At 39.3% G+C, this 23,338-nt stretch overlaps 1 protein-coding gene across 7 annotated transcripts in view; it reads right to left on the bottom strand.

Moving 5' to 3' along the window:
* Positions 1 to 23,338, bottom strand: part of HBP1 (HMG-box transcription factor 1) — a 30,983-nt gene extending 7,645 nt beyond the window's left edge. The window contains exons 1-9 of one of the 7 annotated variants that reach the window (XM_089917817.1): positions 23,290 to 23,338; positions 17,162 to 17,288; positions 13,805 to 13,988; positions 11,451 to 11,679; positions 8,507 to 8,645; positions 7,851 to 7,962; positions 7,650 to 7,762; positions 5,055 to 5,211; positions 4,235 to 4,379 (exon numbers count right to left, since the gene is read on the bottom strand). In XM_089917817.1, the coding sequence (XP_089773943.1) occupies positions 4,235 to 4,379; positions 5,055 to 5,211; positions 7,650 to 7,762; positions 7,851 to 7,962; positions 8,507 to 8,645; positions 11,451 to 11,679; positions 13,805 to 13,988; positions 17,162 to 17,239 (1,157 nt within the window). In that variant the 5' untranslated portion in view covers positions 17,240 to 17,288; positions 23,290 to 23,338. The other 6 variants (XM_089917818.1, XM_089917820.1, XM_022554473.3 and 3 more) reach the window with 6 other exon arrangements.

The following is a 23,338-nucleotide window of genomic DNA, read 5'->3' as shown; positions in this document are numbered from 1 at the left end:
CTGGTGGTCCAGTGGTTAGGACTCCGTGATTTCACTATCAAGGGCCTGAGTTCAATCCCTGATCGGGGAACTAAGATCCTGCAAGCCACGTGATGCAGCCAAAATAAATAAATAAAAAATAATACTAAAATAAGATAAAATATGACACAAATGAACATATCTATGAAACAGAAACAGACTCAAAGACACAGAGAACAGACCTGTGGTTGCCAGGGAAGAGGAAGAGTGGGGGAGGGAGTGAGTGGCAGTGTGGGATGAGCAGATGCAAACTACTGATGATATACACAGGATGGATAGACACAAGGTCCTACTGTACAGCACAGGGAACTATATTCAATATCCTGTGATAAACCATAATGGAAAAGAATATGAAAAAGAATATATGTATAATAAAAATTTTAAAATAACAAGGAAACGATATTTCTAATATCACTAAAGTTCTACATTTGTCACCCCCAGAGGTAACCATTCTCCTGAACTGTTAATCATTCCCTTAATTTCCCAACAATTTTATTATAAAACTCATTCATAAACACGATAGAAACTACAGTGACATTAATTATGTTAAAATAGCAATTATATTAACATGTTACATAATGTTTCATTGTGCAGAAATGAATTAACGTTGCAGGCTTGCTGTCCTTTCAAAGGGTTACTTACAGGCTGGCCCTTGACTAGCATCTGGAACTTGGATTTCGGGAGGGTTCCCATCATACCCACAACTGATAAGAGTGGCTCACTGTTCCTAAACTGTATGTACAAAAAATACGGTTTACCCTAAACACCTGCTTTCCTTTTGGAAGCTTTTGGTATATGCCAGGCAGAGGCAGCCTATGCAACCAGCTCCCAATAAAACCCCTGGTGCTGCGTGTCTAATAAGCCTCCCGGTAGATAATGATTCACACGTGTTGTAGCTCACTGCTGGGGGAAATAAGCTTGTCCTGTGTGACTCCACCGGGAGAGGACTCACTGGAAGCCTGGCTTCCCCCGACTTAAGCCCACGTCTTTCCTGTTCACGACTTTGCTTCATATCTTTTCAATGTAAGATATCATAGCTGTGCATATGACTACTAAATCCTGTGAGCCCTCCCAGTAAATCACTGAACCTGGGGGTGACCTTAAGGGTCCCTGGCGTAACTGTATAATGTGTATTTTACATACTATAGAAAGATTATATAAATGTAATTAGATTTATAATTTTATTAGATATATTTCCAAAGAACATCTGATTCCAGACTAATTTTTACTTAACATTATTTCTAAAGATCCATGTTTTAAAATGTATGGCTACGGTTCATTCAACTTCCACTGACAAAAAGAATTCTACTGTATGATTGTACCACACTATATGCATTCAGTCTCCAGTGAATGAGTACTGATACTGTTTCCACGTCATAAGCAACACAGCTTGAACTTTACACATCGCCTAGTGCATGTCTACAAGCATTTACTTCTCTATGGTGTACATACAGAGGAATGGAACTGCCGATATTCACTGGTAGACAATAAAGGTATCTTCCAAAATTTTTTTATCCATTTACACTCTCACCAAACATTAGAGGTATCACGGATCTAAATCCTAAGAATACTCTGAGTACTGGACCTTAACAATGTTGTTTTTCAAAAAAGACTGTATAAAAGAGAGTCAAACAGCATTTAGATTCCAATCTTGCAGATGTTTGTTGAGCATATAGCCTGTGCCAGGCCCTGTGCTGGTTGATTTTTTTTAATGTTTTTAAAAAATAGTCTCACTTGGGCTTCCCTGGTGGCGCAGTGGTTGAGAGTCCGCCTGCCGATGCAGGCGACACGGGTTCGTGCCCCGGTCCGGGAAGATCCCACATGCCGCGGAGCGGCTGGGCCCATGAGCCATGGCCACTGAGCCTGCGCTCCGCAACGGGGAGAGGCCACAACAGTGAGAGGCCCGCGTACCGCAAAAAAAAAAAAAAAAAAAAAAAAAAGTCTCACTTGTGCTTTCAAAATAAAAAAACATATTAACCTTTTATTTTATTATATTAAACTGAATTTATTTAAAATCTTCAGGCCAGCAGAAATTCTTGAAAATTCTCTACTTAAACGCCTATGGATTTGATAATTATCTTAAAGAATGGGTCTTGGGGCTTTCCTGGGCGCAGTGGTTAAGAATCCGCCTACCAATACAGGGGACACGGGTTTGAGTGCTGGTCTGGGAAGATCCCACATGCCGCGGAGCAACTAAGCCCGTGCGCCACAACTACTGAGCCTGCGCTCTAGAGCCTGTGAGCCACAACTACTGAGCCCGTGTGCTACAACTACTGAAGGCTGCATGCCTAGAGCCCATGCTCCGCAACAAGAGAAGCCACTGCACCGCAATGAAGAGTAGCCCCTGCTCGCTGCAACTAGAGAATGCCCACGCACAGCAACAAAGACCCAACGCAGCCAAAACTAAATAAATAAAAGCTAACTTTTTTTCAAAAAGAAGAAAGAATGGGTCTTAAAATCCCAGATATCATATACTTTCCCTGGGTTCCTTCTGGGAGGAGGGTGACCAACTGCCCCTATTTTCCCAGGACTGAAGGGTTTCCAGTGGTGCAGGACTTTCAGTGCTAAAACCAGAAAAGTTCTGCACAAATTCAGACAGTTGGTCAACTTTCTTGAATGTCAGCACACATGGGTCCTTGTCCTATTCTACCACTTACTAATAGGGTGATCTCAGGAAAAATCACTTTCCTCTTTAAGTCTTTCCAAATGTCAACTTTTTGCTGTTTTTACAATTTTTAATCCATGCAACTAATGCCCTTGGTCAAAATGAATAGTAAACGAAGACACAGTTAGCTAAATAAAAAGAAAGATACAATTAACAGACTTACGGTCTGGTTCAAAACAACTGGCCAGATTTAGCAAATTTTTCTTTTCTTAACTATCAAAGATGATCTATTTAATTCCTAGACATATAATGTGGTATTTTCCTAATCTTAAATGTTTTATGAAGTCACTTTTCCTACATGACTACTCCATGTAAAAGTCTTTTTTTTTTTTTGAAGTATAGTTGATTTACAATATTGTGTTAGTTACTGGTATACAGCAAAGCGATTCACTTATATATATATATATTTAATATACATATTCTTTTTCAGATTTCTGTCCTTTATAGTTTATTACATACTACCCTGTACTATACAGCAGGACCTTGTTGTTTATCTATTATATATATAGTAATTTATATATTAGTATCTGTTAATCCCAAACTCCTAATTTATCCCTCCCTACTCCCCCTTTCCCCTTAGGTAACTATAAGTCTGTTTTCTATTTCTGTGAGTCTAATTCTGTTTTGTAAATAAGTTCATTTGCATCATTTTTTAGATTCCACATATAAGTGATGATATATGGTATTTGTCTTTCTCTGACTCACCCCACTTAGTATGATAATCTCTAGGTCCATCCATGTTGCTGCAAATGGCATTATTTCATTCTTCGTAAAACTCCTCGAGGGACTTCCCTGGTGGTGCAGTGGTTAAGAATCTGCCTGCCAATGCAGGGGACACAGGTTCGAGCCCTGGTCTGGGAAGATCTCACATGCCGAGGAGCAACTAAGCCCGTGCGCCACTACTACTGAACCTGCGCTCTAGAGCCTGCGAGCCACAACTACTGAACCTGCGTGCCACAACTACTGAGCCTGCGCTCTAGAGCCCGCAAGCCACAACTACTGAGCCCACGCACCTACAGCCCGTGCTCCACAACAAGAGAAGCCACCACAATGAGAAGCCCATGCACCACAAGGAAGGGTAGCCCCTGCTCGCCACAACGAGAGAAAGTCCACATGCAGCAACGAAGACCCAACTCAGCCAAAAATAAATTAATTAAAAAACTCGAACTATATTATTTTACTTTAATTACCAAGTTTTTTTTTCATTTATTCATATACAATTGACCCTTGAACACTGTGCGTTTGAACTGCATGGGTCCACTTACACATGGATTTTTTTCAATAGTAAATACTACTCAGTCCACGGTTGGTTGAATCTGCCTACACAAAGGGCTGGCTGTAAGTTATATGTGGATTTTCAACTGTGTAGAGGGGTCAGTGCCCCTAACCCCTGTGTTGTTCAAGGGTCAACTGTACATCCCTCTTCTAAGTAGTCCTTTTATAATTCTCAGATCTTTAAAGGTTTAACCTCCTAAACAGCAATCATTAGGGAGATTAAGAGTAAACTTTAATTTTTTTTTCAGAGAGAGAAAAAAAGGAATTCAATATTACCTTTTAAATGTATCAAAAACACCTGAATCATCAAAATTAATGGCATCGGGGTGTCCAGGAGGTAGACATACATCACCAACATGAATTTCACAACATGGAATGCCATGCTGTACCACAGTCAAGCTTGGATAAAATGATGACCAACCTAAAGTTAAAGCAAACTATTGTTACATAAAGGATGGAGATTGACAGAAAGCATCCAAATTATTTATTATATGATAGCTATGTCACTTCTGAGTCTTAAAAAAGTATGTCATAGATTTATAACACAAGTCATATATCTTTGCCACAAAGCAAATCCAAGTGTTTTATTTAAACAATGCAAAAGCGCTCCAAAACTAGTTTAACTCAGCATTTTACTAGTATATCAAATTCTATCAATCAGCACTTCCATTGACCTACAAGATAGTAAATGATAAATGATGATGGAGACCATGAAATAGTCTCTGAATCATTACGTTTGACAGTGTTAATGTGATTCAGGTGTAAAGCATATTTGGCCTCAACCAAACTTCAATTACCAGAATACTCCATTCCCCAAACTATATCAAAACAACAGAGAGCTTATTATAGTATGCTACATGAATCTACAAGTTCATACCCACAGGAAGTAGAGCTCCACCTGACTACTGCTAAGACATTTAAACATCATTAGGTATTATTATAAGGCATTTCCTATGGTAGTTTTATTTAGTTTGAAAGAAGTTTTCCCTTCAAAACGTTTTTTCTTAATCATCAAATAATTATGCCACAAGACATAAGTATAGATTTAAGAAGCTTTCTTTAAAAAGTTACTACAAATTGAAAATTGAAGCCCTACCTTTATTTTTAACATAGAAAGGGTGGTCCAGTTTACACTCTACAGTAAGTAAGCCATCTTCGACTGTACCAGGATCAAAAGTCAACTTCAGTACAGACTCGCCAAATGATATACTTTCTTCATGTGATAACAACTTTAGACCATCAGAACCATAGCCCTGGAAATACATGCATAGAGTAAATAAATTGGCAATGTTCAACTCAACATGAAGTTCCTATTATGTGTAAGACTTTGTGGAAAAGGTAAAAATAAACACAGGATCCTTCCCATTAAGCAGCTTTCGATCCAGTAGCGAAGAAAGGCAGATATTACTACAATATAAAGCTGACTGGAATAAGTGCTTTAATCCAAGTACAAATAATGCTAATGGAGTTTAATAAAGGGAGATATTAACTCCAAGAGAAAAAGATTGGGGGGGGCTTTCAATTCCCATTTGAACTGGAATCTAAAAGGAGAATGCAATTTAGAAAGGTACAAGAACCTGCCTTACACCAGGAATAGTTGTGACTAATAACTTCTTTGGAGAGTGCTGAGTATCTGCTAAAAATACAAGATTAGTTCAGAGTTGGGGCAAATAAGACTGCAAAGGAGGGCCCAGTTAGTAAGTAAGTAAAGGGGTCTTAAAGACAGGCAAAATGCTTAAACTTTCCTTTGAGAAGGTACTGGGAAGTCAATGAAAATATTTTTATTAATATAATTGTTGATTTTAAGATGATGACAAAGACTACAGATGAAAGGTACCTCTAGTATTCAACTTATTTGAAGATATAACGAGAGAACCCCATTACAGTCTTGAACTGACAAGTGCAGTGGTGGTAGAACTGGGCTGAATTTAAATTCAATCAATATTTATTGAGCACTTAGTACATGCCAGGTGCTAGCCTCTGAAAACACATGATCCCTACCCTTAAATTCACAGAAAAACAAAGGAGACAGACATGCCAACAGCTAGCTACAGTGTCCAGTCAAAGTAACTAATGAAAGAAAAGGATAAATGTAAAAAATCTTTAAGGAAACAGAATGGATCAACTGAATACAAAGAGAGGAAACAGTCAACTTCATTCATGTTTTGAATGAAGCAATCAAGAAAAGGTTTTGAGGACTTCCCTGGTGGTCCAGTGGTTATGAATCTGCCTTCCAATGCAGGGAACACGCGTTCGATCCCTGGTCAGGGAACTAAGATCCCACATCCTGCAGTGCAACTAAGCCCGCGCGCTCTGGAGCCCACGCGCCACAACTAGAGAGAAGCCCGCGCGATGCAACGAAGAGCCCACGTGCTGCAACACAGCCAAATAAATACATAAATATTAAAAAAAAAAGAAAGAAAGAAAGAAAGAAAGGTCTTGAATCTGGCAATCAAGAAAGGGTAGTAATACTCTTAAAAGGGGAAAAATGGACCTGGATGGGGAAGAAAAAGGTGAATCCAGTGTTGGCTATACTAGTAACTAGATTACAGAATCTTCTAATTCTTAGAGCTGTAAGAATTTAAAGCTAATCCCAGTTCCGTCTTACAGATCAGGAAGGCAATACCCAGTGCGGTTGATAGACTGCCCAAGGGCAGTCATACAAATAGCTGCTGGCAGAGCCAGAAACAGCCCAGCTTTCCTGACTCCAAGAAAGACCAAAGCAGTTTCCACAGACCACCAAGGAGCTGCTGTCGACATTATCATCAGAGAAAAAGTGGTGAAGAGAGTGAGGAAGGGTAGAACCTTATTAACATTCAACATCTTGGGCAGACAAGCCACCAGTCCAAACAGACAAGACATCAGAAGGAGAAGCAGGGCACTGCCATGCTACGCAAATCAAGGGTAGACAATCCACTATGTCAAACACTGCAGAAATGTCAAAAAGAACAAGCAGAAGTCTCTTTAGCAATCAAAATAAAACTAGTAACCTTTGAGACGATTTTAGTAGAGCAGCAGAGGCTGAAGTCGGACTACGGTGAACTTCACTATGTAATGCTTACAGCAAGAAGGGGAGACTGAAGGCCGCCAAGTCAGGACTGCTGTTCTCAAGAGACTCACTAGTAGGGGACAGCAGGCGCAGAACAGGAATTTTACACAAGCACACTTCACATGCCCAATTTCTCTGCCCACAATGGAGATGGAGAAATTGAAGATTTCAAAGATAAAGGTTTCATCCAACATTTATCCTACTGCTTGCTGCCCACTACTGCCTTTGCTTATCGACTTAGAAAACACCAGCATTTTAATGGGTCATTTTAAATGTAACTCAATCAATTCTCACTTATCCATAGGAGAATTAACCACTTTGTAGATTACCTAAGGTAAGGCTTTGGTTTATTTATTCATTTTGTGTTTAATGCCAGTTTAATTTTCCCCAAAATAAAATGTGTAAAAAGTGCTAAGAAATACACTCTTGTTTCCATCTAAGAAAGCTTCATTATAAAGGTAAAACCTAAAGTCGCTTCTCCTCTCCATCGGGCTAAGCAACAGAGGAGTCACAGGAGCTCCTCCCAAAATGTCAAATGTCATTTAAACATGGAAGCAAATGGGAGGATACACCTGCAGATTAATAACAAACCTATGTTCCCTTTTGAAAGACTTGTAAAAGTTTTAAGGATTTTAAATCAACCTTGTGAGTGCCCATCTGGAGATCTTCCTCATTATCGCAGCCTTCGGTTCTAGCAAAATCTTCCACATCCTGCCATTCCTTATTGCTTCCCTTATGAAAACACAGTCGTGTGCCTACAGTTTAAGTAAAAAACAAGTATTAGATATGTGACTACTGTGCTTGCTACACAAATAAACTGTAAAGAATTCAAGCATTTTTTACCTTTCAAAAAACAGTGCCAAGCAGTCGAAGGCCAGGAATTGCACCACCCCAAGTCGTCATCATCCGAGAGGGAGGACATGCAGAAAATGCCAGATTCTGACTCACTGCTTGCCTGTGGAAAAAATATTGCAAACTTTCTAGGTTTTCTTTTGTAAGATGTATTTTTTAAATCTGTGTCTTCAGACTATCTATCTATCTAGCTACCTACCTACCTAGCTACCTACCTACCTAGCTACCTAGCTAGCTGGTTAGCTATGCCGGGTCTTAGCTGTAGCATGCTGGATCTAGCTCCCCGACCAGAGATCGAACCCAGGCTTCCTGCATTGGGAGCACAGTCTTAACCGCTGGATGGCCAGGGAAGTCCTGAGACTTTCTTATTAGTGGATAACTTAATCATTCTAAACTTAGGGAGAAAAATCGCCTTCGAAAACTGAAGCTCTGGGAAGTTTTAGTTAAATGCATGTTCCCACTGGTAACAAACTTTCCTAACAGTTAATAGAGCTGTACATATAACTGAATCCAGATCAGCAGGAGAACAGCGAGAGAGACTATTTCCCATCTGCATGTGCTTCAGAAGAACTGCTTAGAGAGGGAAAGTTCATTTTTTTCAGCTGCTGTACAGATTTCATAAAGTTTAACCTCATGAATAAACTTACCCTTTCATGTCTGACTGGTGTTTGCTCCTTCCAGTGGTGATGAGCGAAGGCTGGCCCACCCTTAGAAGAGGACACCGGTGGAGGGCGCGCATAGGAATGTAAACTTTTGCTAGTAGCTATGATGTGTACAGGAGATGATCTAAAAGAAAGAAACTGTTTTAACCACAAAGCAAAGGTCCTTAAAGTAAAGCTTTCCTTTTGGTGAACTTCATATTCATAACACCAATGTTATTACATATAAGACACCTATGGGAAACACTAATAAAGACATCAGGGTTTCGTCTATAGTATGTTGTTCCTTAACATCTTACCCAAACCCTCTTCACACATTTTAAACACTGTTTTTTTCAGATTAGATAATATACTTTAAATTCCAAACTACTGTTTCATTTACTCATTCACTCATTTTTATATCACTAAGCACATACAAGTGTGCAGTTTCATTCATGAAGGATGATACCCCCTTATGCAGGGCTCCCGATCCCTTTCTCTCTCCTACTGTGATGTGGACACCAAATCTCGGCCCTCCAAGCTCAACGTGACCAACACGGAACTCTTTATCTACCAACCACCTGTATCACTGGGCAGATACAGTGAACTACCTGAAGCTAAAATGTTTAAACTTATTATAGTAGAAAACAGCCTATTTGCAAAGCGTCTACACATAAAGTCAGCTACTTCTGCACCAGGATCACCTTAAAAAAGTAAGTTACCTCTTGCCCCGCTTTCCTGTCAAAAGTCTCTTTACCAGGCAGTGCTCCCTTCAGAGTACACGGGGCTCCCCAGAACACACTAAGATCTTTCCCCCACAAACATATAAGAGGGGTAACAGCAGCAAGCCCATAAAGGACGGCCAGTAAGGTATACTGACTCGGGAGTCTGGAAAGCATCAGAAAGGAAAATTTCGGGGTCTAAGAAGTAAATCTGAATTGTCCCAAATCAGGACAATTCTGAGATGCCAACTAAGGATTTGGTCCTTAACAGAAAAATGTTTACACGTATCTGTACTAATCCTCTTTCTAAAAAGAGGAGGGACATCTTACTTTCCAATTCTTCCCTTATTCTCTGAGAAATCTGATTAGCCCTCATTTTTTTAAACTTAACATTTTTTATTATACCTTCGCAGAAATCAATTTTTAAACGAGGATCCATATATAAAACTGTACGTTGCTTTCACGTTCATAACACTTCTTAAGTAAAAAGCCCTCAAATTTCCATGCATTTTAGCTTACTCTCCAATCAACTTTGGATTTCAAAATACAAATAATATTTCATCTTTGCCCAATTTCTTCCTTTTATTACACATTTACATCTTTATGAAGTATAAGAGGATGGCCAAACTGCTAAAAATTCCTTAAACTCATTCCTGCCTTCGTGACTAGTAAAAGAAAATGGGTTTATCAGTTCTTCTGTTTAACCATTTAAAAGACAAATAACAATGTAATGTTCTAAAATGTATATGGCCTAAATGTTCTGTAAAAATTAATATGCTGCATGTGCCTGAATCACTAACACCATGGTCTCTTCATCCCTCTATCTATGCAGGGATAACACAAATTTTACCTGTCCTCAAGCCCTTGGTACTGTACAGTTACAACTTCAGACATCCCAAGTTCAATAACTAACACAGTTTAACACTCTACAAGAAGTCACGAGAACAGCACTGACTGTCAGAAGGCAGGCAAGACGGTAGAGTGCGACCCTTGCTCTTGTTCCCTAGGGAGAAGGGAAGCATAGAAAATGCCAGAGAGTAATCTACATCTTTAGGGAGCTACTCCTTTACTTGTTTTTTTTTTTAATATTAATTTTCTTCTGAGGGTTTTACTCAACTTTCCATGAACTAAATTATTAATCCTCATGAGCTTACTGTGAAAAATGAAAAGTACTATCTCTAAACTAAAATCGGGGAAAAAAGAAAGTCCAATAGTAAAATCAGGGTTTTTTTTTTAATTGTAAAGCAATTTTTCACTTTTTGACTATTAAGATTACAATGAAAACTGGGACAATAAAGGAAGTAATACTTTGAAAGGCAACTTTTCATTCTTGTGGAACTCTTCATGGGTTAAACTGAAGTTAATTAAATTGAATTTGCTCTAATCAAAACCAATGACCTTGCTGAATAGAAGAAAAACAGCATAACTTGCTGGGCTTCACACCTAACAAGTTTATTCTTTAGCAAAGAACTATACTAACTTAGGAACACTACCAAAATTCAGTTATTCCTACATCACCTATTATGGACTCTGGTCTCTCACATGAGTGCAAACCTGGGTATTTCTCTTCCCTACAAACTATCATATTTATCTATGTCTTTTTACATAGCCAATTTTATAATTTGGGGGATAATTAATAAAATATTATCCATTTAGGTATCTCTAGGAATATTAGTTGGAAGCTTCCATAATTTCATAGCACCATTAATTCATTTTCTTAAACTCTGGTCTGGTTATATGAAACAGTGGTTTCTACCAATGGGAGTCTACTTTTGTAAGTTCAACATTTTAATATTAGCAAACATATAAATAACATAAGGCCACATACACTGTGGAAAAAAATAAACCTAGACCAAAAGGAACCAAACTCAAGGTTGATAAAAGTTTAAAATATGTCTATTTTAATTATGATTCCTTAGACATATATAATTTTCATCTAAGTAGAAATATATAATAAAAGTATTCTTGGTCTGATGTATTTTTTTGATGACTTTAAACCATTTACAAATATTTTTGACTCTGCTGTTCTCTTATCACTTTTATCTAATTCTCAAAATATGAAACCATGACATTGGGTGAAACAGCTCTTTGATTATTTTAAGACAAAGAGCTTAATTCTAATGACTTTGATAAACCACTCACGAGATGGTCAAGATTACTTTTAACTCTAGAAAAAAAAAGCATTTTGTCATGATAAAAGTTTTCAATTAAAATACAGCCAATGTTCCCACCTGTTGTAAAATGAGCACTGCATAAGTGGACTTTGTGGACTGGTGGCGATATTTGCTAATTCTGTTAGCCAATCCACCTCATTTTCACGGTAAGTGTTTTCTGATATTTCTGAGGTATTTTGGTTCCAAGATGGTCTTGGATATTCTTGATGTGACACATCTGAACTTAGCTGGTATATGGCAGATTGAGTAGGATCACTCTGAACAGCCTGAAGTTCAGGAAGATCATCTGCAAATAAGCACACTCGAAATTATAAGAAGGAAATTACTAATACAGGGAACAATTCTACAATCACACCTGGAAGAGAGGTCCTCAAATTTAGCTAATTAATTTTGTGAGAGGAAACGTGTAAATTCTAAATGTTTTCTTGAATGAAAACAAGTTTCAACTGAAAAAAAAAATGACATCTTATACATTTAAGGGCCAACAGAGTCTGACAGAAAAGTAAACCTAGCAAATGTAAATGGATTAATGACTTCACTACTCAAACCATGTAACTACCACAACTGTTCACCAACTGTTCTGTTTGTGTTTTCTGACTTTTCCCCCCAGTTTTTTATAGCTCACCTGGGAATAATCCATATACCACTGAGACATTTTTATGTTAACATGTTAGAGGAAAAAGGCGTTTTATGGGTACACAGATGTACTTATTGTTCACACACTTGAACCTGTTCAACAAGATTACTGCAATAAATGAAAACAATTTTCAAAGATGAAACCTAGATCATATTATATATTTTCAGGTACTACTTGTTAGACTTTATCTATGCTAAATTATTTCTTTTTAATGAGAAAGTCTGAACTCAGTACTATTACTTATTTCTTTCCAGAAAGTGTGTTCCCGAAAGGTAGTTCATGACAGACTCTCAGCTACCCAAGAAAGAAAACTAGAAATAGTACCCAAGGACCACTCATGTACATGCCAAGGCTATGAACACTGTAAGGTAGACTGAATTCTAAAAAATTGAATTAAAAATTAAAGAAAAAGAAAGGAGGGGAGAAAAAGCATCTTGCAGGCCTTAAAAAAGAAAAACCACCACCAAAACAACCCTCTTTGAAACACATACCTACAAACTCTACAGATCCACTGGGTCTCTTCAATATATGTCAAAAAACTCTTCCAGTCTTGAGAGTTCTCCTAAACTGTCACTATAAAAGTACATACTCCTAATTCCTATTCAGGGGAATATCCCAGAATAGCTCACTAAAACAGAAATGTCTTACAAGTACTGATTCAAGACACCTATTCATAAAAGTGACTAGAAGGTATCCCCCCCTTCACAGAGCAGCTAAAATATCACACCAACTTAAGACAATTCCACTCTGTAATTCTCATGGTGGTGGAGCCGTTTCCCTTCCCTCACTGCCAACACTGTTCTTTGACTATCTTTATTTACTGTAAAGGGTTCATTTCTGTCTTTCAAGTTACAGAAACTACTTCTAAACTGAAGTCATGAGGGGTGGTACAAGTTTTTGACCCCCGGAGCCCTAGGTTCCTGATTTCCTCCTGAAACCTAAAATGTGACAATGGAGGAATCAACTACCTGATTGAACTGGGGCTTCTTGCTCAATAGTAACCACTCCTCAATGAATATTCAGGCCCAGCAATCTCTTAGCATTCAAACAGGTTATGTCCCAAGACCTTTAAGATCTCCAAATTCTCAAAGAAGACTCCAGCATATAACCTCCTCTACTTCATCATTTATAAAATGAGGACATTCACATCTCAGGTTTTTGGGAACATCAGAGAGAAATACATATTAAATGGGAACAAAGCCAAGATGAAAAGTTGGCAGTAAGCCAAGATCACTCTTCACCAGTTCACTGTCTCCAACAGCGAGCGCAAAGCAATACGATTCAAAGTCATACCTCAACAAACCTACACACTTCTACAGGTCACGTATCTTTGGAGTAGCTCAGCAGTAGTGATAATCACAAATGTCAGATCCTCATATTTCAAGGGTCCACTGTAATTTCCCCATCATACCAACAAACCAGGCGTGAATAGTGGCCAGCATAGTTTGCTGAGCTCACATGGATATTTCAAAAGTAACATCTTTTGAAAAGCCACACAGTAAGGTTTTCATAAGGTGTTCAAAGGCTCATCTTTATCCACAAAGGCAGTTTAGTTTGAAAATTTGTAAATGAGTCTCTATGATAACCATAAATAGCCTCAAGTTAGGTTGGTTTTAAGTAATACTTCACAAGCAATAATAAGAGAACACTGAAAACTTCTGATGTACAAAAACTTGACATACTTTTTATCAGTTCAAGGTAGGTGGAAAAGCTAGCTAAACATGAAAATTAATCTGAATCTCAGTGAGATTCCTAAGAACTTCATTTTGTTTACCAAGCTCCATGTGCTCATCACAAGAGTTGTATCCAGGTGAGGATGGCAAATTTTCATTACACTGCAGCAACTCCAATGAGTCATTCATTCCTGAAGCTCTCTTGTCCATTACTAGCAGGAGTTTCTGTACTGCATTAGGCACCTGATTTGTCTTCACTTCCCACACCATGTTATGGTGCTCCGACTTAAAAATAATATAAGAAAAAAATGTCAAGTCATGTGATTTGGAAATAATGTAAGTATAAAATAATGTAAGTATAAAGTCAATCAGAGACATCACAATGTTGTATCTTTAATCACACACTGCTATCTGTATCCCCCTCAAAACCTTTAGACATGGATGACTGAAGGTCTATTCTATTTTGCACATTTTTTGGAAGATTCTATTTTAATTTCTCTAGTATTTATCAACTATGTTCATTATTTTGTTTTCTCATCTTCTGAAAGTGAACAAGTTTAACGAACTTAAAATTACAGTCTCTAATGAATATTTTTAAAAGTTTCTTGGGACTTCCCCGGCAGTCCAGTGGTTAAGACTCCGGACTTCCACTGCAGCGGTCGCGGGTTCGATCCCTGGCGAGGGAACTAAAATCCCTCAAGCCGCGTGGCAGGGCCAAAACAAAACAAAACACAAAAAACAAAACAGACAAAAAAATAAAATAGAAAAGAGTTTCTTAAAATGGCCATATACTACACTTCTTATAATTCTTAATGAGATTTTGGGACCTAACCATACTAAAAAGATACCTGACCTTCTGAATAGGCTACAATTTTTACAAAGATTAATAATATAAAATGTGGTTATACCTTTTACACTCTTGCCTTTGGACGATGATCAAATTTGTTATTTAACATGGGTGACAGAAGCAGCAAGATTTCCTGATTTCTCACTACTCCAAATCTCATTTTTTAGAAGTTCTAATGAGTTAATATGAAATACACAAAAAATTCTAACATATAGTTTTTTTTTTCTCAAAATAAAACAGAATATACTGCTCTTAAAAGTCAACAAAAGTCAGGAACTCCCTGGCAGTCAAGTGGTTTGGATATGGCGCTAACTACTACCGGGGTTAGCCGAGGCCCGAGTTCCATCCCTGGTCAGGAAACTAAGATCCCGTGGTGTGACCAAAAAAAAAAAAGTACCATAAAAGTCAGGTACCCTAGCCCAGGCTGATCAAAAAATGCAGTGAAAAGACATTTATACCAGAGCTTTCTAAGCCATGTCATAATCACCAACAAACACTGACAGATTTTTTTCTACAAAGGCTTTTCCAATGAACTTTTAAATCATGAAATGTTATCCTGACTATAAAATATATGACCACTGTGGAAAAAATGAAAACAGCTTTTCTTAAAAAATAAAAGGAATATAATAATTATCTCTCTTTTAAAAAATTTACTTATTATTTATTTATTTATGGCCGCGTTGGGTCTTCGTTGCTGAGCGTGGGCTTTCTCTAGTTGCGGCGAGCGGGCTTCTCATTGCGGTGGCTTCTCTTGCTGCAGAGCACGGGCTCTAGGCACGCAGGCTTCGGTAGTTGTGGCTCACGGACTTAGCTGCTCTGTGGTATGTGGGATCTTCCCGGACCAGGGCTCGAACCCGTGTCCCCTGCATTGGCAGGTAGATTCTTAACCACTGTGCCACCGGGGGAGCCCCTATAATAATTATTTCTAATCCCACCAACCCGAGTTAGATACTGTGACATTTTGATGTACTATCTTACAATCCAATCTCTTTTTCATGCACAGACCTACGTTTTACCTAAATAAAATCATTTATTTTTCTTCATACTTCATATTATATATATTAATAGTTGAGACCTTTTCCTTAACATAAGTTCATAAGCACTTTCCTATGTCATTAACTTTTTCAAAGATCTATTTTAAATAGTTAAATAATATACATCATCAGGATGTACCAAAATTTATTTATCCCTCCTATTGCTAAACATATTCCCAGTTTTTCCAATCTTCTAAATAACAGTGAATTTACATTCTTTTTTTTTAAGTATTTGCTTATATCTGGTTATTTCTTTAGATTCCCAGAGACAGATTAGTAGTCGGATGGCAATTAAACATCTTCTTAAGGCTTTTGACACATACAGCCAAACTGACCACTGCCTTACTTTATTTCTAATATTTTATTTCAGATGCTTTCTGCCTGTACTCCTCAAATATTACCCATTTCTTGGGCACTTAGAGCCTTACACAATACCGACTGTGAGATGTAGTATGGAGTAGTGAAAAGGGCACTGGGGTAGGTGGAAGGAAACAGGTTTGATACCAGCTTAATCACTTACTAAATCTATGAACTAAAGTGACTGAGCTTCAATATCTCCATCTGAAAACAGGGCTAATGACTCCTGCTCTTTTCTTCCTAGAGCAGTTGTGAGGATGAAATGAAACAAAGTGAGTAAAAAAAAAAAAAAAATGTAAAATGACTTTAAAAAAGTTTTTTATCCCTAGACTGACATAGGGCAATATTATGCATACTATGGGCACTTCATGTTCTAAACAGGATAGTTATTGAAAACAGTTAACAACAGGAGACCAGACAACTAGCTATTCAGCTTCGGTAATTTCCTCCCTGGGAAATCTGACAAGTTATCCAACACATCTCAATAAAAAGTCACAGATCATACCACTGCTTTAAGCAAATAACAGTTTATCTAAAAGATGTTTGAAGCATTCCCAACAAATGAACGCTTTTCCAGTAGGTGCAAGCTATTATGTAGTGATTAATCACAGTCTTATGATATAGTTACAGCAAATCTGCTAGGGTATAACAAATAATTCCCTACAAAATTGGTGGCTACAAGAGATGTGGTAACACAAATCGACTTCTCAAGCCTAAGTAGCCAAATCCTGATTCTGAGCCTCCACCTTCTCATTGCAAAAGCCAAGCAAACTTAGCTTGATCTGAGATTCTCGACCCTAGTGGCACACAGAACCATGTCTGCTTCAAACCAATGATGCCCAGGCCCCACCTTCCTTCCGAAGCAAGTGGTTTATTTGGTCTGGGGTACAACCCTGGCGCACTGGTTTTTACTTGTTTTCTTTCAAAAGAACCCCTGGTGTGTTGTGAGAACCAGCAGGCTAAAAATGACTGCCACATTCCTTTTTATGTAAATATATGTGTGTGTGTATATATATTCATTTATTTAATACATATTATGTACAAGGCACTATACTAGGTGCATCGATGAACAGCTGATCATGAATCTCAAGGAATCTTCACTTTAGTGGAACGATATAAGCAAATGACCATAGTTCTACAAAGCCAGGGCTTGGCTATGAATGGGTAAAAAAGAAGGATGGGAGGCTCCCAATGAGAGAAACTCACACGAGCAAACTCACACAGTTAGCAAAGGACTGGATGAAATCAGAAGAACATAGATGCCAGAAGGCAGGATGGCCTTTGTGTCTCCTGGTCATCCATCAATACTAAGGCTGGAAAGGTAGACTGGGATCAGAATCTTCAATCCTAATTTAGGAAAACTGGTTAGTTGGTTTGTTTTTTGTAGACAAGGATAAGTAAGGACTTTGACAGTAGACTACTGAGTTCATACTATATTTGCTACTTGCCAGCTATGTGCCCTGGACAATTTATTTAAAATCTTTATGACTTGTTTGTAAAATGTAAATAATAAAAGCATCTGTATAGGTTGTTGTAAAAACTCAGTGAACTCATAAATGTCAAAAGCTTACAGTAGTGCCTAACAGAGCAAATTCTCAATGTAGACTGGCCAGTATTATTATTAGCAACTAGCAGACAATGGGAACCACTGCATACTTTTGAACAGAGGCCTAACATGATCAGAACCACACTTTAAACATTTTTTTGAGTCTATTTAAAAAACCATACTGAAACATGGTATGAGTATGCAGGAACATCTATAAAAAATATTTAAGGGAGACTGTATTAAGAGTAGAGTATATTCACATTCCCAATTTCTGTCTATGCCACTTGCTCCCAGCCTCCTTTGAGAGTTCTCATGAGGGACTTCCCTGGTGGCCCAGTGGTTAAGACTCTGAGCTTCCACTGCAGGGGGCCCGTCAACAGGAAGATCCCGCATGCCCTGCCTTGTGGCCAGAAAGTCCTCATGAAAGAAACGGTAATTGGTAGTATCAGTGCAGACTCCTTGTTTAGTAATGCCCCAAACATGAGAGAAACTAGTTATTCTGTGTAAGTTCTTGGAACAATCAATATTAAGTTTAGATGGCAGATTTTAACCCTTCCCATAGAAAACTTTTCAACATCTTAAGTACGGAGAACACAATTCATCATCCTGACTTAGTGACTCAAACTCCGTATCAACATCTGTACATGCCTCATATACAGATGTGATCGGCCTAAGTCAGCCCAAGTTGCAATCTTAAACTTGAAAAATTTCTCACTTTTCCTCTTTATTACGAAATTCAGAGTTGCGATATTCATGTATACCTGTCCTCAGAGCTCTCCTTACGGGTAGGAAGCAGAGCTGCAGTTAGTTTGTGGTGTCCTCCCCCTCCCTCTGCAGAGCCCTTTGGTTTTCTCATTCTTCCCAGATAGGTTCGCTCTCTGCCTCAGCAGGTCCCGGGTGCCCGGTCACCATTCACTCTGCACTCATATCTCCTTGCAACTTCTAGCATTTCTTCAGCACTCTGTCTTAGTAAGCTACCAACATCTCATCACAATCCTCTTTAAATGAACTTGGAAAAAAACATTTTAGTTTCAAAGCAACTAACAAAAGGGACCAAATAGGGCTTCCCTGGTGGTGCAGTGGTTGGGAGTCCGCCTGCCCATGCAGGGGACGCGGGTTCGTGCCCCGGTCTGGGAGGATCCCACATGCCGCGGAGCGGGTGGGCCCGTGAGCCATGGCCGCTGAGCCTGCGCGTCCGGAGCCTGTGCTCCACAACGGGAGAGGCCACAGCGGTGAGAGGCCCGCGTACCGCAAAAACAAAAACAAAAGGGACCAAATAAATATTTGTTGAACTTGAGTTCTATGTGTTTTCACCTCTCATTGCTCAAGACTATCAAAAGTCTGGTCTTGAGATAGTGGAAGTTTTCCTTCTGTAAACCTCCTGTACAGTAAACGGGAGCCTAGACTTCAAGTCAACAGACTTGAAGTTCACCTGCTAGCCAGGTAACCTGGGGCAGGTCGCTTAATCTCAAGGTGCCTCTACTTATCTCACAGGGCTATTGTGAGAATTAAATAAAATACATGAAACCAAAATTCAAGCCCATAGACAAACGTAAGCTTTTTGTCTCTCAGTTTTCTGTCAAACTATAGTATTGGGTTCTGAAACAAGGCCTCTGATACCGTAAAGGAACACCAGAAGAGTCCGTACTCAAAAATAACTCCCCACATACACCAATTTAGATATTCATTATGATAAACAAGCTCCTCTTTCAAATTTCTCCTGGTAGAGCTAACGCTATTGTTCATTCATGCTTTTGTATACCACTCTGGTATTACAGGATTGGACATATCTCATCTTGTGTTTAGTTAACTCTGTACACATCAACTCTTCACTAGATCTGTGAATTCTCAAAAAGGAAGAGTAAAATTCTCCAGCAGTTGTACTTTGAAATGTCATGTTCAATATTACAAATTTTTATTTTATTGAGTGGGGATGAGAAGGCCCTACTGCATTTGTTTTGCAAGCTTTCAGAAGTAAATATCCACAAAATCTTAGGAAGAGATGCCTAAAAATAGCCAAGTCTCACTGAATGAAAAAGAAGGAAATTAGGTTTTACTAAATGTCTATCTACTATGTGCCAAGCATTTCCACATACTTCATTTAATTTTGTATAAACTTCAAAACAGCTCTGAACAAAGTATTACTCTGGATGAGGAAGCACTTCCCTGGAGGTCCAGTGGTTAAGATTCTGCCCTCCCACTGCAGGGGGCACGGGTTTGATCCCTGGGTCAGGCAGGGAACTAAGATCCCGCATGCCGTGCAGCACAGCCAAGAAAAAGTATATATATAATAATAATATTCTGGATGAGAAAAACAGGGCTCTAATGACTGAATGGGACCATTTTCTCTTCAAAAAAAAAAAAAAAAAGAAACTGAGAAAAAGGACAAAAGGGATAGACCAACGTAAGTTAGACATCTAATTTCAACTACGTTCAAGTGCCAATTCTTCCCTGATTCCTTATCTTTCCATCCTCATTATGGACATCAAGGAAAGGATCTTCTACATGCCCTCCCTTAACCCTGAAGAACTTCTATATCAAGCTCAAACTGTTTGTGGGGAGAAGGTGAAGAGACAGTAATTTGCAATTACTTTATAACTCTAACATGAGGAATTGAAGTGGTATTTAAAATGCATTACATAATTCCAAGCTAAAATAAGCCTCCATAACAAACTATATTAAACATAACTTTCTACACCAAAAGCAGTTGAAGCCTTAATGTAGTTCTTTTAGCATATTTTCAATGAAACTTCAAACAAAAGATTTCAGAGAAATGTTTCTACAACTCTAGTTTGCCACAGTGCTGAGGTTAAAAAAAAAAAAAAAAAAAAATCCACACCCCAACAGTGGGTGGTATTCTTTCCATAAAATATATTACTGTAGAGCATCACTTACCATCTATATGACTCTGAACAGTTTAACTTCTATGCCTCAGTTTTCTTCTTTCTAAATGGGACCAGCGCCTGTCTACCCTTCATAGTTATTGGAAGTATATAAGACACTACATCACACACCCTTACCTGGTTCCAAAGCATTCTCCTACCAATCAGTCGCCCAGTGCCAAATACATCTATATAAGCTCTTATTAATTTTGTGCTGACTTGACACAAAATACTGAAATTGATGAAGATAACAGCAAACCCCTAACACACCACTACAAGCTATCCACAAACCTGTTAAAAAGAGTACTGTCAATTCACATAGTACTTAAGATGAGTCACTGTATGAAAAAACCTTTAAATCATATATGAAAGAATTCTTACATGAAAGAAATTTATTTTCCCAAACTTGATTGTAACCATAAAAAACTTCACATTACGTATAACAACTTGTGGAAGAAGCTTTTCTAAACTACTACCAATAACTTCTAAAAATTCAATCAACTATATTATAGAAGAAAATTATTTTTCTATTTTGTCTACAGAAAATGACAGTGTAAACTATGATATGAAATACCAAAGTAAATGCAGATCAAAATATGAAGGTATATGACTATTACTGATGGGTCAGGCATAAACAAGAATATACAAGAATATCATTGTTAATAAAGAATATCACTTTTCCTCAATTTTGTGATATACAAACGTATTTGTCAGCTTAAAAAATTTTGTTGTGATTTATTTTCTCATTCTAGATAAAAGTTCGCCTTCATACTCAAAAGATAATACATGTAAAATACCTGGCATTGTCTCATTAACATGGTACTAACTTATCATAATTTATGGCAAAAAAAGTACTAATATTTTCATTTCAAACAGAAATACAGCAGACCAGCTAGCAATTCTCCCTCAAGGGCCTTCAAGGCCTAGCAGTTTATTCATTCATAAAGCCCGTTAGCCTTCATCACGGAGCATTCGGATAGTGAGGAAAACTTCCAAAGAAATTAAAATACAGTGGAGGAGACAACTCTTAAAGCGACAGCACCATGTTTGAAGTCTGGGAAGCAAGCACTGTGAAACATGGGAAATCTTGGGAAATCCCGGGAGAGAGTAACTTTTAAAATAACATATGCAGTAGAAGCTTGAGAAGTGAACAAGGGGTAAGAGTTTTCCAGGCTGAAAAAGGTAATGGGGCTTATGAAATTAAATAAAATGGAAACTAGAAAGTGAAATCAAAATTTCATTCTATAAATAATATATTAGTCAAGTTAGAATAAACAAAAACTATTGTTTTAAAGTACTTTGCTATAAAGTGGCTAAACGGCTTCCTCAAAAGTATAAAGTAGCTCAAAAACTTAATGAGTGTATTTAATTCTTTTGAATATAATTCAAATTTCCTTAAAACTTTGTCAACAATTACCTGCTCAGCAAGAACTAAGTAGTTTAATCATGGAAACTCAACAGTTGACCCTAACACTCTCGTTAGCAAGCTAAAGCAGAAAATATCAAAAACAATAACAAAAAGGAACGACGGAAAGAACTAGAAGTACATCACAAATGTAGATCATTATCAATAGTTAAACAATAGAAAAGTATTTACAAATGTTAAAATTATTTTAATTCTCAAAAGGTAACTTTAATTTCAAGACCACTGCTGGGAATCACCTGTTATTGCTAGTTACAGGGAAATAAATCTAAAGCACTTAGTCTAAATTGTTGGTAGGACGCCAACACTTTGTAGTATATACACAACTCCCTTTTACCCTCCTCCCTTCTTAGCATCACTGGCTCCCAGAGCTAAAGAGTCTTTGAGTTATCTCCCTGCAGCCACAGCTCCTTTTACAAAAGATTCTTGCTGAAAACTCCTAAAGAATGAACTCTAGATGCTGTAGAACGCACCGCGGAAAGTGAAATCCCCTAGACTGCGTGCAGCGTTAGAAGCAGCTACAAAAACCGGGCCCCGACTGTCGATTTCGCCTGGATTATTTGTTCTTGTTTTAATCTGCCTGGGGCAGCAGTATAGGTTGGAAGGCGGAGACTGGAATCGCCTGCCAAGCCTCGCTCTCGGTCACACAGAGGCAATGCCTCCCGGTTCACGCCAAGTCCATCCCCCACCCTCTTTCGCCATTCATCGCGTTCCCCTCCCCTCCCCCCATCATGTGACCGCAGCCTGGACTCCAGGCTTGTTTTTCCCCTCAGCTCAGCCCCACCGCGCAGGCGCCAAGGAGCCCATTCATTCGAACTGCGTAACAATGAGCCCCAGGGCCCAGCGGCTCCGCGAGCTTCCCAGCTCGACCCGAGCCCCTCTCGGCCCCTAAAGAGGCGGCGCCTCACGGCAGTCCCCCACCCGCGGCCGGCCGCCCACCCCGGGCCAACCTCCGACCCTCCGCCCACTCGCTAGGAGTTGAAGTCAAACTTTCCGGGGCAGCCCCGGCGCCGCGTCGGCCCCCTTCCCCCGCCCAGGCCCGCCCCATCTCCGCACCCGGCTCGGCCACCCACCGCGCCACCCTGCCCGGAGCACCGTCCTCGCCTACGCCTCCCAGCCCCGCCCCGAGACCCCCACGGGCCGCGCCGCCGCGAAGCCCAGGTGAGCTTGCGGGAAGCGCCGGTCCGGTGGGTTCGCCTCGGGCAGATATCGGACGGTTAACTGCCCCCGCCGTGAGAAAGGGGAGCGCCGACCCGAGCTCGCCCGGCCGCCCGATACCCTCGGGATCCTGCCCCTCCCTTCCCCACCCCCACCCCTTCCCGAACAGAAAGACAACAAACCCGTCGCGGAGTGCGGGCAGCCCCGGCGCGGGCCGCCCTGGCCGCGACAACACCACCAGCAACTCGTGTACCCCTCTCCGACTGACGCCGGCTTCCCCGGCGCACGTTAATGCTCCCGCCGCCACTCTTAGTCCTCAACCGAAACTTTCCTACTTACCAAACCCGTCGCCATTACCAAGTCTTTCAAGCTTCGTCTTCCCCCTCCC

This window comes from Delphinapterus leucas, chromosome 9 (genome assembly GCF_059928025.1).
Source record: "Delphinapterus leucas isolate spDelLeu-1000000601 "Yukka" chromosome 9, BTC_Dleu_Yukka2, whole genome shotgun sequence".
NCBI classification, from domain to species: domain Eukaryota; kingdom Metazoa; phylum Chordata; class Mammalia; order Artiodactyla; family Monodontidae; genus Delphinapterus; species Delphinapterus leucas.
This window is presented reverse-complemented; position numbering and strand designations above follow the sequence as displayed.